We start from the raw sequence: 12,415 nt of genomic DNA on the forward strand, positions 1-12,415 counted from the left end.
TATTGGCTTAAATTACTCTGAAAAAAGCCTCAAACAGTATACATATATAAGTAGATGCTTGATCGATTCTTTATAATTATGGCAATAGTCATTTATTAGAAACATGGGCACTATTGTGAAAAATAGAAAGCATAAAATCATAGAAAGCAGAGAAGGGCTTGAAAACAAAGGAAAACTAAACAAATGCTGCCAAAGTATTTTTTAAAAAATGTTGCGAAACCTATCTATCACTTAAGTAACTTGGATCCAGAAACAAGAATTTGGCATCTTTGAGAGAAGGTGAAAAGAACTATCATTATTTAACCTGTAAAAAGAAGACTAAGGGAAGTCACTTAAGCATGCATCTCATGAAAGCCCCATGCCTCTCAATAACTGGCTCCGGGAGGTAAGTGTTGGTTTGCCCCACAAGTGAGAAAAGTGTTGATTTAGTAACAGAATTCCCTTTCTAGCTAGGTAGATACTGGCCACTGAGCCTCACATGGACACTCCTCTACTCATTCAGACCACTGCAGTAGTTTTCTAACTGGTCTTCCTGTCTGAAGTCTCTTCCCTCTCTAAACTCTTCTCCACTCAACTGTCAAAGCTCTTTTTAAAAACACTGTTCTACCCTGCTCAATAAACTCCAATGACTCCCTATTATCTCCAAAACAAAATAAAAACTTCTGTGGGGTTTTTAAAGCCCTTCACCACCTGGATCTAACCTACTTCCAGCTTTATTATCCATTATTCCCTTTGGCATACTCTGCAGTCTGGCCAAACTTATCCCACTGTTCTTCTTTACACAGAACAGCCTATCTCCCATCGTTGTGTCTACATAGGCTGTCCTCCATGCCTAGCATGTAGTCTGCAGAGGTGACACTCTCTCTTGGAATCCATTTCCTTAAAAACTCAGTTCAAATACCTCATTGTACATGATCCTCTCCCCCAGCTATCAACACTTTCCTCTAAAATTATCTTGTATTTATTATAAATATATTTTTGGTATCTTTAAATGTCATCCCCCTTTCCCCCAGTCCATGCCTAGAATATAAGTTTTTTTGAGATCAGAAACTGTTTAAAAATTTTGTCTTTCTATCCTTGGTGCCTGGCATTTATAGCAAGTGCTCCATAAATTCTTACTGATTAACTGAGCCAATACTAATCAACACAGCAACCCATTTTCTAAAACCCTCAAGTTTAGGTACTTCAGAAATACATACAATATAAAGATATAATCTGAGTTAGTTATGTCTATATCTGTGTGTTTGTTACCTGTGTTTTCATTCTTTTCATATTGTTCTATCTTTTCCATTAAGTTGACTCTATAAAAAATGGTCATACACTTCTTGGTTTTTCTTCCTACATACAAATACATATACATATGTACACAGTATACCTGTATATAGCACACACATACCTAATTCCAGATTCTAATTGACTGACAGAAATATATAATCAGCAAACATTTGGTAAGTGATTCCTCTATACTAGCCATCAGGCATGGTGCTCCATATCAGGAAAGCAAATACAAAGGTGAGAGAACCCCACTCTTAAGAAACTGATAATTCTAATGGAGAAAACAATACATACATAAATAAGCAATACAGAATATCATATCTACCAAATGAGTACAAGGTAATGTGGAGATGGAAAGTCCTGGCAGGGGAAGGAAGTTTGGAGAATAGAAAAGGCTTCATGGACAAGGTGTACCTCAGCTCAGTTTTGAAGAGAGTCTATAGACCAGGCACTTTTTATTATTACATTATTCTGAATAGAAATTTTTGAGAGAGTCTTTCACCAATCTTTCATGGTAGTTGGCTCTTCCCTGCTATTTCTATTTTGAAAGTTCTTTCTTAAGCACAGAGTAGACACTTAGAAATGTTTGTTGAGCTCAATTGAATTTAGAGGGGAGAGATAAGAAGACAGACAGACTGCCATAAGCCCAACCTACTTAACCTGCTCTGGCTGCATTCTTTATGCCTGAAGAATCTGTAATGCTCAGGAGTATGGGGGCAAGGGAGCTGGGGTGGGGATCTAGTTATAACACTTAATTCCCCATATTTATGAATGATCTTAATTCACCATGCTAAGGCAAGATACTAACACTAGCAAGTTAGCACTTTAGCTAAGTAGTCAAACATTTAAAAACATTGTTATGAAAGCACCAGACAAAGTGCTAACAATTATATTGTATTTTATGACATACTCTTCCATTTTTTCTCTTTAAAAAAAAAAAATCAAAGTTTATTTAGTAGTGATGTTTTTTAAACCTCTCTACTTCTGTTACTTCTTTTTACTTTTAAGTCATAAAAATAAGCAAACAAAAAACTCCTAAGCCCTATTCAATGGGCTAAAGGAGTAAAGAAAAATTTATAACAAAATATTGGCAAGAAAACACACAGCAAATTTAGGCTAAAAACAAAGAGGCAAATTTGTAGAGAAGTAATCAAAGAAAGTTTTGCTTCAAAAGAAATTGGTTAGACAATCTTAAGCATTATTTGTATTCAGAGAGATGAGAGAAAATGTATTTTGTCATAGACACTTTAATTTTTAGTGGACACACCTGGTCTGGTCTATCTTAGTTTTCGAGATACTACTACAAAACTTTGCTAGTTCTTCCCAAAACAATTATGCTGTGCAAGTATCATACTTGGATAATTACCAAAATGACATAATAAAGTGCTACTGGAACAATTTTAGTTAGAGACATCTATAGCACATCTATTCCATGTTCCACAATATAATTTGATTTTCTTTTTTGAATTAGGACTTCAAGACTAACACTGAGAATAAAAAGTAAGTTTTTGGTTTTTTTTTCCTCCCTCTGAGGGTGATTTATAATGACCACATAACTCTCTATTATATAACTAAGGTGATAGGGCCAGATCAAATACAGCTTGGAAGGTGGGGAATGAAATCAGAGCCAGGAGCTATCTGACCCAGAACTACCTTTGATGTACAGTAGCTTGATTTGGGACTGAAACCTGTGAAGTCCAGGCAAGCAATGACATTCCTTAGGACTTCCAACTCTCAAGAATCTAGCACTTTTATGAATGATTGCCTGCAAGAATCCATAAACACTTATCCTCTGGAATAGTTATATTCTAGGACCTTGTATCCAAATTTATATTCAGGCCACTGACCCCACACACTCTCTAATTTGTCAGGTATCACTTAATTTCAAATCAAATAGGATCCTTTCTCATCTCTAGCAATGACAACAAATAGTGTGTTGTATTCTGCTCAGGACAACAGATTCAAGCTGAAGACTGGATCTAAATGAAGATTGAGGATGATTTTTTTTTTTTTTACAGGTCAGAAAAAATGATCGGTTATTCCTTAGGAAGTAGTCATTTTCCCACAAAGCAACAAATCAGAATCCATTATAACTTCAATAGTCTGTCTGCTAAAAATGAATTTCTAAACACATACACATGACCTAGTTCAGAAGACTTGGCAGAACTAGACAAATGTAATGGGGAATAAATAATTCCCCAACTTAACCTTAAAAAGGAAGTCTTCTATTAAATTATCTATTCCAGTAATATCTAATCCACATGTTCTTACTGAGCTAAAGACAATTAAAATTCACTTGATAGTGTTTTCTGTCAAAAATAGAGAAACTAACCAAGTTTTTCCAACATACTTAACAAGAAATGTGCAATATTCCCCTGCAAGGTTTGGAAAATAATAGCAGAGTAAAAAAAATATTCTCATGGTTTTTTAATAAAAACTAGTTTGTGCAACAAATTTCTTTTAAAAAGTTGTCTCAGAAAAATGAGGCTACAGCAACTAAGGTTGTTGCTTATCCGGTGTCATTTATTGGTTTTTAAAGTGTCTATAAATGCTACTTGCAAAGTAGGGACAGATTGTAAAGTTAGACATTAACTTACATGGCTGTTGAGTAAACTGCTTTTGTGTGATGTAATCCCTTCATTTTTTTGTAGGTTTTCAATCGCCATTTCAAGCTAAAGAAAATGTGTGCAGGAAAACAAAATAAAATGGAAAAAAAAAGGAAATCAGAGAGTTAGCATCAGCCAAGATTTGTTTTTATTAATATCCAAATTATGATTAATGCTTCCTATCAAAAAAGACTTGTGACATAAGGCAGGTAAATGAGGCACAGTTTTTATGAAATAAAGCTGTAGCAAAGAAATGTTATTTCATTACATGCAAGGAACCAAAGAGCCTTTCAAACATAAAGCAGCCCAGTGAGGTCCAGTGCTTTAGCCTTTCTGGGTTTGATTGTTATGAGCCATGCACAGTGTGCACAAGCGTTCACTCCCTTCAGCACAACTTCCCTCCACAGCAAAAAAAAAAAAAAAAAAAAGCTTGATTGTCACCTACTCCCCTTTAAAGGGCTTGGCTCTCTGTCCAAAAGCACTGTTCACCCACAACACTCAAGCATTGTTCTAGGGACCATAAAGAGATTCACAAGAAATAAAACTGTCTCCCTACTTTCCAGACTTCTGTGAACTCACAAGGGACTCTACAAGCAGATTAATGTAATGATGCCCATAACATGACCCAGTGGCATGCAAATATTATTGAACAGAGAACAGAAATGTGGGAGGGCATAGGGTGAAGGGGAAACCCTGGTGGAGCTAGTAAGCTGTTAGCTGGGTCTTATAACCAAACTGGGGGATGAAAGGAGTGATATGACAAGCTAGCAGACCAGGAAAAGCTAAGGGAAGGAAGCACTGTAGACAGTACTGGAACACTTCCTTTACCCTAACTGAAGGGCTAGCATTAAAAAGGAAGCTCCAACAGACTTGTAACTCCATCTCCAACAGTATTCACATATAGCCTGCAGAATAATTTGGAGCACAAAACCCATTGTACAGAATGCTCTACTAGCTATTAAGAGAAATTAAAAGGTTAGATAAAATGTGGTCCCTTAAGTTTTCATAGTTCATAATAGGAAACATAAGGCAGATGGATAGCATTGTCAGGAAAACCCGAGTTCAAATCTCAGACATCTGTGGCCATTTTTGCCTCTGTTTGCCTCATTTTCCTCCTTGGTAAATTGATTAATAATAGCACCTACCTCACAGGGTTGTTGTGATTCAGATAATTTTCATCAAACACTTTGCAAATCTTAAGGCATTATCTAAATATAAGCTATTATCACTTTTATACGATGAAAAATATAAAAGCAAGTGTTGCCCAAGAAGGAATGGGGAATCCGTAAAGATTTGGTAGAGGAGGTGGCATTTGGGTAGAAATTTGAGGGACCAAGTGAAATTACTTTCCCTCTACCTTGTATATACAGAATTATATACATGTATGTGGACTCCCGCATTAGAATGTTAGACTTTTTGTTTTTCTTTGTATCCCCAATGTTTAATATAGTGCCTTAGCATACAATACCCATTTAATAAATGCTTTCTGATTGATTAACTAAGAAGTTAATGCTCTGATAAAATATGACCATTCTTAGGACAAAGGTTGCTTTACTTTTGTTTTTGTATCCTTTGTTCCTATAATAATGCACTTGGCACATAGTATGTATTCAGTAAAAAAGGAAAAAACAAAAAACAAAAAACAAAACAAACAAACAAACAAAAAAACCCAAAAAAATAAAAATAAAATAACCCACTTATGATGTAGTGCTAAACCTGAAATCAGAAAGACCTGAGTTCAAATCCTTTCTCATAGACTTACTACTTGTATGTCTCTGGCTGGGGTAAGTCATTTAACCTGTTTTCCTGAGTTTTCTCAACTGTGAAATAGGTGTCACAACAGTATTTATCTGCCAGGGTTGTTGTGAGGATCAAATGGCATCATATTTGTAAATTGCTTAGCCAAGCACCTAGCATGTAGTAGTAAGAGCTTAATAAATGCCCCCTTGATATCTTATTTAATAGGCAATGAGAAATTTCCTTCAAGTGAGCCAAGTGGGCAGCATATCACCCAATTCTGATTTGGATGTCTTGGGGGAAAAAAGTAGTGATCTTTCCCTAACCATTTGCCATTGATTCTAGGAAATTAGAAATGGATATGGAAAAAGAGATTGGGGGTGGGGAGGCCGGTGAAATGTGGCTAAAGGCAGTATCCTCAAGATAAATAAAACTAAATAAAAATCCTCATCTGATAATTTTCACTATTTCAGTAATTTTGGTAAGTTCTGATCTGTAAACTCTAGCCAGTGAAATAGGTATTGATTTTGTTTCTACAACCCTTAAACGTTGGTAATCTCAAATTCCTCTTGAGCACCAATCATCCCCAAATGAGCCCAGGATGTGCTCCAGTAGCTTTGGGAAGCCCAATGGAAGACTCAGGAAATAAACTTCCTCAGTTCAGGGAGCTTAAACTTAGGCTCAACTAAATGTTGCATTGACCTTTGAATAGGGCAGATCTCAAGTGGGCACTTCCTCTGGTGTAGATTACAGAAATATCCTAGAAGAGTGTTATGGAGCAATTAAGGAGAGCATTCCATAAAAAGAAAGAAGCCAAAATAATTCATGAAATGATTAAAAGTAGAATTTAAGTAATGCAAAACCCTGGAGCATGGTCAATGTAAATAATAGCCAACATACATGTAAGTGTTTTAAGGTTTGCAAAGTATTTTACATTTGTATATTATATATCTCATTTGATCCTCAAAATAAATTATGGATATGCACTAATGTTATTACAACCAAACATTTATTTAATATCTACTACTGTATGCAGAATATTATACTAGATATATCAGGAGATAAAAAAGTTTTTGACTTTGTCCTACCAAGTGACTGGTAGAGGAAGAAACAGATACATATAAAATATCATAAAGGCTCATAAATCTATTTTTTACCAATATTAAGTGATAAAATAAAGTGAGGGTATAAACAGAAAAGGTATTACCAATGAAGTGGGAGGACATAATCAAACAAGCCTTTTCCAAGGAATTTTAGAGGTTTAGAGTTTAATATGGCAATATGAGCTAAAAGTGAGTGGGAAGTGGGGGGAGGTAAAGTGTAAAGATTCTCTTCAGAGTGCTGACTTTATCTTGAATGGCTTTAGGCTAGAAAGTGATTGGAAATTGGATTTAACCAAATGGATGGAGGAAGAGAAGAAAACAATCTATTCTACAGTATTTTAGGCTATCTTGTGACATTCCATTAGGTTGAGAAGTTTCCTCTAGCTCTTGTTTAAGAGTAAACAAGTAACAGGTAAAACAGGCAACACTGAGACTAAAATGATCACAAGTTTGTATTGTAGCCAATAAAATTTCAAGTTCCCCATTTACTGTTCAAGGCACAGGATCACACAGAGAACAGCTGCTCCACTGGATTAAATGGTAGTAGAGTGTACAATTAGGATAGATCCAAAGGCAAATTTAAAATAATCTCCTATTTAAGAAGTGACTACCATTCCAGAGCCCAGTAGAGGGAGCTTAAGCTCCACTATATAACAATCATTGTTACAACTATCTCAAACCCTAACAATTTGAAATAATGAAGAGTAAGAGAACTTCTGAAGAACTAACTAGCTTGAGTTTATGATCTTAAAATGATTCTTATAACGGACTATAATATACAAAAAACACTTGTAAATGAACTGATTACTTTTGTATTTTATGCCATTTTGGACTCAAGTTAACTAGTTGCTGCAAATAGCCATATGACAAAGGTCTTCCAGTAACAAATTTGGGGAAAAAATGTCTTAGTAGCTTTGAATTTGGCCACGTGGTCCATATAGACAAATAACTGTATCAGATTGCTGTCTTGGGGAGGAGGTAGGGAGGTAAGGAGAAGGGGAAATGGAAATACAAATTTTATAAAAGTAAATGCTGAAAATGAAATGGCAAAATAAGTGGGGGAAGAATAATATTCTAAAAGGTACAATAATAATTTGGATAAGTGAAAGAACCTAGATATTAGTGCTAGCAAAAAGCAATATTAGAAACAAGAAACTATTAAAAAAATATTGTAAGCAAAAAAAAAAAAAAAAAGTTAAGGGAATATGTAGGATTCACCTAGATCTAATATGTTGTTAACAAAACTTTTATAAAATGCTTGTCTAGACTCTAATGGCATTCAAATTTGCTGAATATGACAAGAAATTTTAGAAGATACAAAAGAGAACTCCATTAAATGAAGTTTTATGTACCTTATAAGATTAATTAAAACAATAAATCACTTGAGAAGGCAGAGTAGCAAAAGCAATATAGCCAAGTTCTCCCAAAAGACTTAGAAAACAGCAGACTAAATTCTGATGGGGAAATCTAGAAAATGGTCACAGTGAGTCATTTATCCAGCCCAGGTTATTTGAGGAGGTCTGCTGTCACTGAATGGATTAGGTCAGAGCAAATTCCAGGAGCACCACAGCATTCAGGGAGAGGCTATGGATTAGGTCAAAGGGAGACTCCAGATTCTTATCAAGGCACTCCAATAGAGAAAAGTGCAAAGTAACCACCTTGTTGACCATTGCCTAGTTCTGGATGACAAAACCAAGGTGAACTTAGACAAAGACTGGCACGAAGAGTGGTATACTCAGATAGGGACACCTTGGGCAGTATACTGATAAAGGAGAAAATTCAGAAGTTAACAGCAACAGTGTGGCTCTGAGCTCAGCAACAGAGCCTCTTCTCTCAGTTCCAACATCTGTCCCAGACCAAAATGGAGTTTACTACAATTCTGTAACTGAATCAACAGGAATTTTCAAGCTGGCTAACAACAGGGGCTAAATCCAACAGCATTCTACTGATGCTCAGAAGAAAACACAGGTCAGGAACTTGCAAAGCTCAGACTAGAGGGCAGCAATCAAACTTTACTCTAGATCAGATGATTTGGGGAACAATAAAAGCTTAAAGGTCCTCACTCTGAGTTATTCTTGAGATCCCAAAATAACATAATACTCAATGATCCAAGAAAATACTATGTTAAGCAGGAATATAATAGATATTTACTGATTTCATTAAACTAAGTATTTTCTTATTCATTAGCTAATAACTGGGCCAGAAATTTGCTTTCAAAGTTTGAGATTTTAGGGGGAGAGTGAGGGAATAGTCTATTGGTGACTCCAGAACTGATCTTTGAATTCAGGACAATAACATCCTCCTGACCTTTCAAAAAAAAAAAAAAAAAAAAACCCTCTTCTAGGCCCTACCAACATCACATAAAGCAGAAGGCTCAGTCATTTTTATATCCTACATGTCTCATGCATCCTAGGATGGTGTGCTTTTTATGTTGGCTTCTTTTTTAAAAAACCATAATACTACACTGATCAAACATGTTCAACTGTCAGCTCTCTGTGATCTTTGTGTCCTCTGGTCATCTTATTTGTATATAACTATCCTAATTTCCCAGAGTCTACCACCTGAACTGGCTATTAACTTTGTTGATCTATTTCTTTCTCCTCTGCACTGCTTAAGTCTAATTTAAGTCTCTTATATTGCCATGAAATAGAAAAGAATGGAAGAGACTGGCAGACTAAACTTAATATACGTTATAAAATCTCACACAAATAGCTAGTAAAAATTTGGACTAGAAATTAGCCTTTCAATTTTTAACTTAAGTCAAATTACACCTGAACATACCGTCTCTAATACATATTGGCTAATGACTCAAGTTAAGTCACTTAACTCTAGGTAACTTGAAGACTATAAATTACAGAGAAGATACTTTCCTACATTGGTAGAAGTTCCCTCATCCAGGAGTTCCCTAAAGCAAAGAAATCATAAATCTACTCCCTAATATATTCACTTAACCAAACTGGGACATTTTAGAAGATATGAGAGCATGTGTGCTTAATTTTCTCTGACAAAGGCTTTTATTTCCTTGAAGCCAACTTCATAGTGAGGGATACATACCAATATGGGGGTCAGATAGACTTCTAAGAAACAATTCAACCCACTTAAATCTAAGCTCTCTAACAATTTCCTTTAAAAGACACCAGGAAAAAAATTTTTTTTCCAATGCAAATCTTATAAAAATAACAATAAAGCTATTTACCAAAAACAGTTTTTTTTTTCTTAAATAGCATTCAGAATTAAATTTTAAGTCTCAACATACAAATGATTATGTGACCTCCCCAACTATTGGATTTAAGTGATCATTTATGTTCTTAGTGATCTAAAACTATCTTAGATACCATGCAGAATGTGTAGCCTTCTTTTCCTTTTTTTTCTTTTTTTTCCTTGAGGCTGGGGTTAAGTGACTTGCCCAGGGTCACAGAGCTAGAAAGTGTTAAGTGTTTGAGAACACATTTGAACTTGGGTCCTCCTGAATTCAGGGCTGGTGCTCTATCCACTGTGCCACCTAGCTGCCCTAGCCTTCTTTTCCTAAAGCAAAGAAATATGTTTCCTAATGTCTCTTAGAAGACGACTACCACTCCGAGGTAAGAATTGACATCTATCTGAAATGACAAATGCTGCATAGAAGGAATGAAGGGAAAAATAGATATACTAATGAACTGTTGGTAGAGTAGTGAACTGATCCAACCATTCTGGAAAACAATGGGTAACTGTGCCTGTCCTTTGATCCAACAATACCACTAATAGGTAGGTCTGGCTCATAAAAAGATCAAAGAAAAAGGATCCTTATGTACAAAAATATTTAAAGCAATTCTTTTTTGTGGTAGCAAATAATTGGAAATTGAGAGGATGCTCACTAATTGGGGAATGGCTGAAAAACTTGTGGAATATGGTCATAATGAAATATAATTGTGCTGTAAGAAATGACAAGGAGTAAGGTTTCAGAAAAATATGATGAGATCTATATAAACTAATAAAATGTGAAATGAAAAGAACTAGGAGATTATTGTATACAGTAACAATAGTATTGTTATAATGAACAATTTAATGATGATAAAGACTTGGCTTATTCTGATCCATACAATGATCCAAGACAACTCCAAAGCACTCATGATTAAAAAAAAAAAAAAAAAAAAACTTCTCTAGAGAGATAACTGAAGAATCCTGAGTGCAAACTTAAGTATAATTTTCTCACTTTATTTTTCTTACTTTTTAAAAAATATAGCTAGTATGGAAATATGTTTTGCATGATTTCACATGTATAATTGGTATATTGTCTGCCTTCTCAGAGGATGGGAAAGAGTAGGAAGCAAAGAGAATTTGTAATACAAAATTTAAACATAAAAGAATGTTAAAATAAATAGTAAAGCAGGAGCACAAAAAAAAAGTGAGGGGCTTTAAAGCATACATGATACATGCATGTATACAGTTATACCCATGCATACTTTTGAAGAATCTAATTTAGTAACATGATATCCAGATTTCTCAAGAATCCTTTTTCATGTAAATATTACAGAGCATGCTATTATAATGAATATATTCACATAAACTAAATATTGAAAATTCATTTCTTTTCCATTTATTAGCCCTGGAACTAAGATCACACCAAGCAGTTATGACTTAAGGAAGACTTCACATGCCTTTAAAAAAACTTTAGCTTTTATTATATAGCAAGGTGATTACTATTGCAAAGGGAATAGTAAAGGGTCAGCATTTAGCAAAACTTTCATCACACAATAAATTATACTAACCTCATTTAAAAAAAAAAAAACAGCCAAAAAATGACATTAGAAACAAGTGAAAAGACATGCAGATGTCCCACCTGTGATCCATCCCAGATAGTCCCCACTAATAATATTTTACTTTACAACATATATCAAGTTTTGAGATCATAGACGTTTAAAAATGAAAGTCATTTACAGGTCACTGCATGATAGAGTGGAAGCAGATTTCATTTTCTATTAAGAGGAAAGCTGAGATCTTATTAGAACCCAATGGAGCTAGTCTTGGATTCCTAGGTACGCTATTTCACCCCCTCAGGATTCTCCTCATTTCCTGATCAGAGAGAATGTGACAATAACTGAACTCTCTAGCCTCATAGTTTGTGGTTAGCAAAGTGCTTTGTAAACCATCAAGCACTTTATACATATGAGTGTAGATGAGAGGATTCAAAAAAGGATCAGAGATCTGCTAGCCAAAGTGTTGATTCTGTGTGTTATTCAATTGTCAATCTGAGGAAGCACCTAGAGCCCTTTGCACAATTGTTAACAAAATGCATAGAATAACAAAAGAAACTAATTCTGTTGAAATATCAAAATCATTTGAAAGTTATCGAAATATTTTAAAAATAAATTTGCAAATCCTGATCCCTAGGTTAAGAACACCTAACTCAATCCAACCCCCTTATTTTACAGATAAGGAAATTGAGGCCCTAGGAAGTTAAGTACCTTTCCAAAGTTCATTTATGGAGTATTAAAAATTAAGAATTAATTTCCTTTTACTACATCATGCTGGCTCTTCCTTCTGGAAACATTGGCATTGTGTTACCATATGCTCTATAATCGGTTGGAGTCAATTACTTTTAAGGAATTTGAATTTTAAAAATTCTTGTTTTTAATGAAACAAGACAACTAATAAGACAGCTAATATTGAGCTTTTCCTGGCTTTTGTTTTTAGTGAGTATCCCCAACTAGGCAG

General features: G+C 34.8%; 1 protein-coding gene across 4 annotated transcripts in view; it reads right to left on the bottom strand.

Moving 5' to 3' along the window:
• The window catches only part of RFX2 (regulatory factor X2), a 139,071-nt gene that overhangs the window by 37,869 nt on the left and 88,787 nt on the right, over nt 1–12,415 (bottom strand). For 2 of the 4 annotated variants that reach the window (XM_074309160.1, XM_074309181.1), the window contains exon 5: nt 3,873–3,947. The exons of the other annotated variants lie outside the window; for them this stretch is intronic. In XM_074309160.1, coding sequence (XP_074165261.1) covers nt 3,873–3,947 — 75 coding nt within the window. The remainder of the gene's footprint in view (nt 1–3,872; nt 3,948–12,415) is intronic. 4 annotated transcript variants of the gene reach the window in all.

The sequence above is a fragment of the Sminthopsis crassicaudata genome, chromosome 1, assembly GCF_048593235.1.
Source record: "Sminthopsis crassicaudata isolate SCR6 chromosome 1, ASM4859323v1, whole genome shotgun sequence".
NCBI lineage: Eukaryota > Metazoa > Chordata > Mammalia > Dasyuromorphia > Dasyuridae > Sminthopsis > Sminthopsis crassicaudata.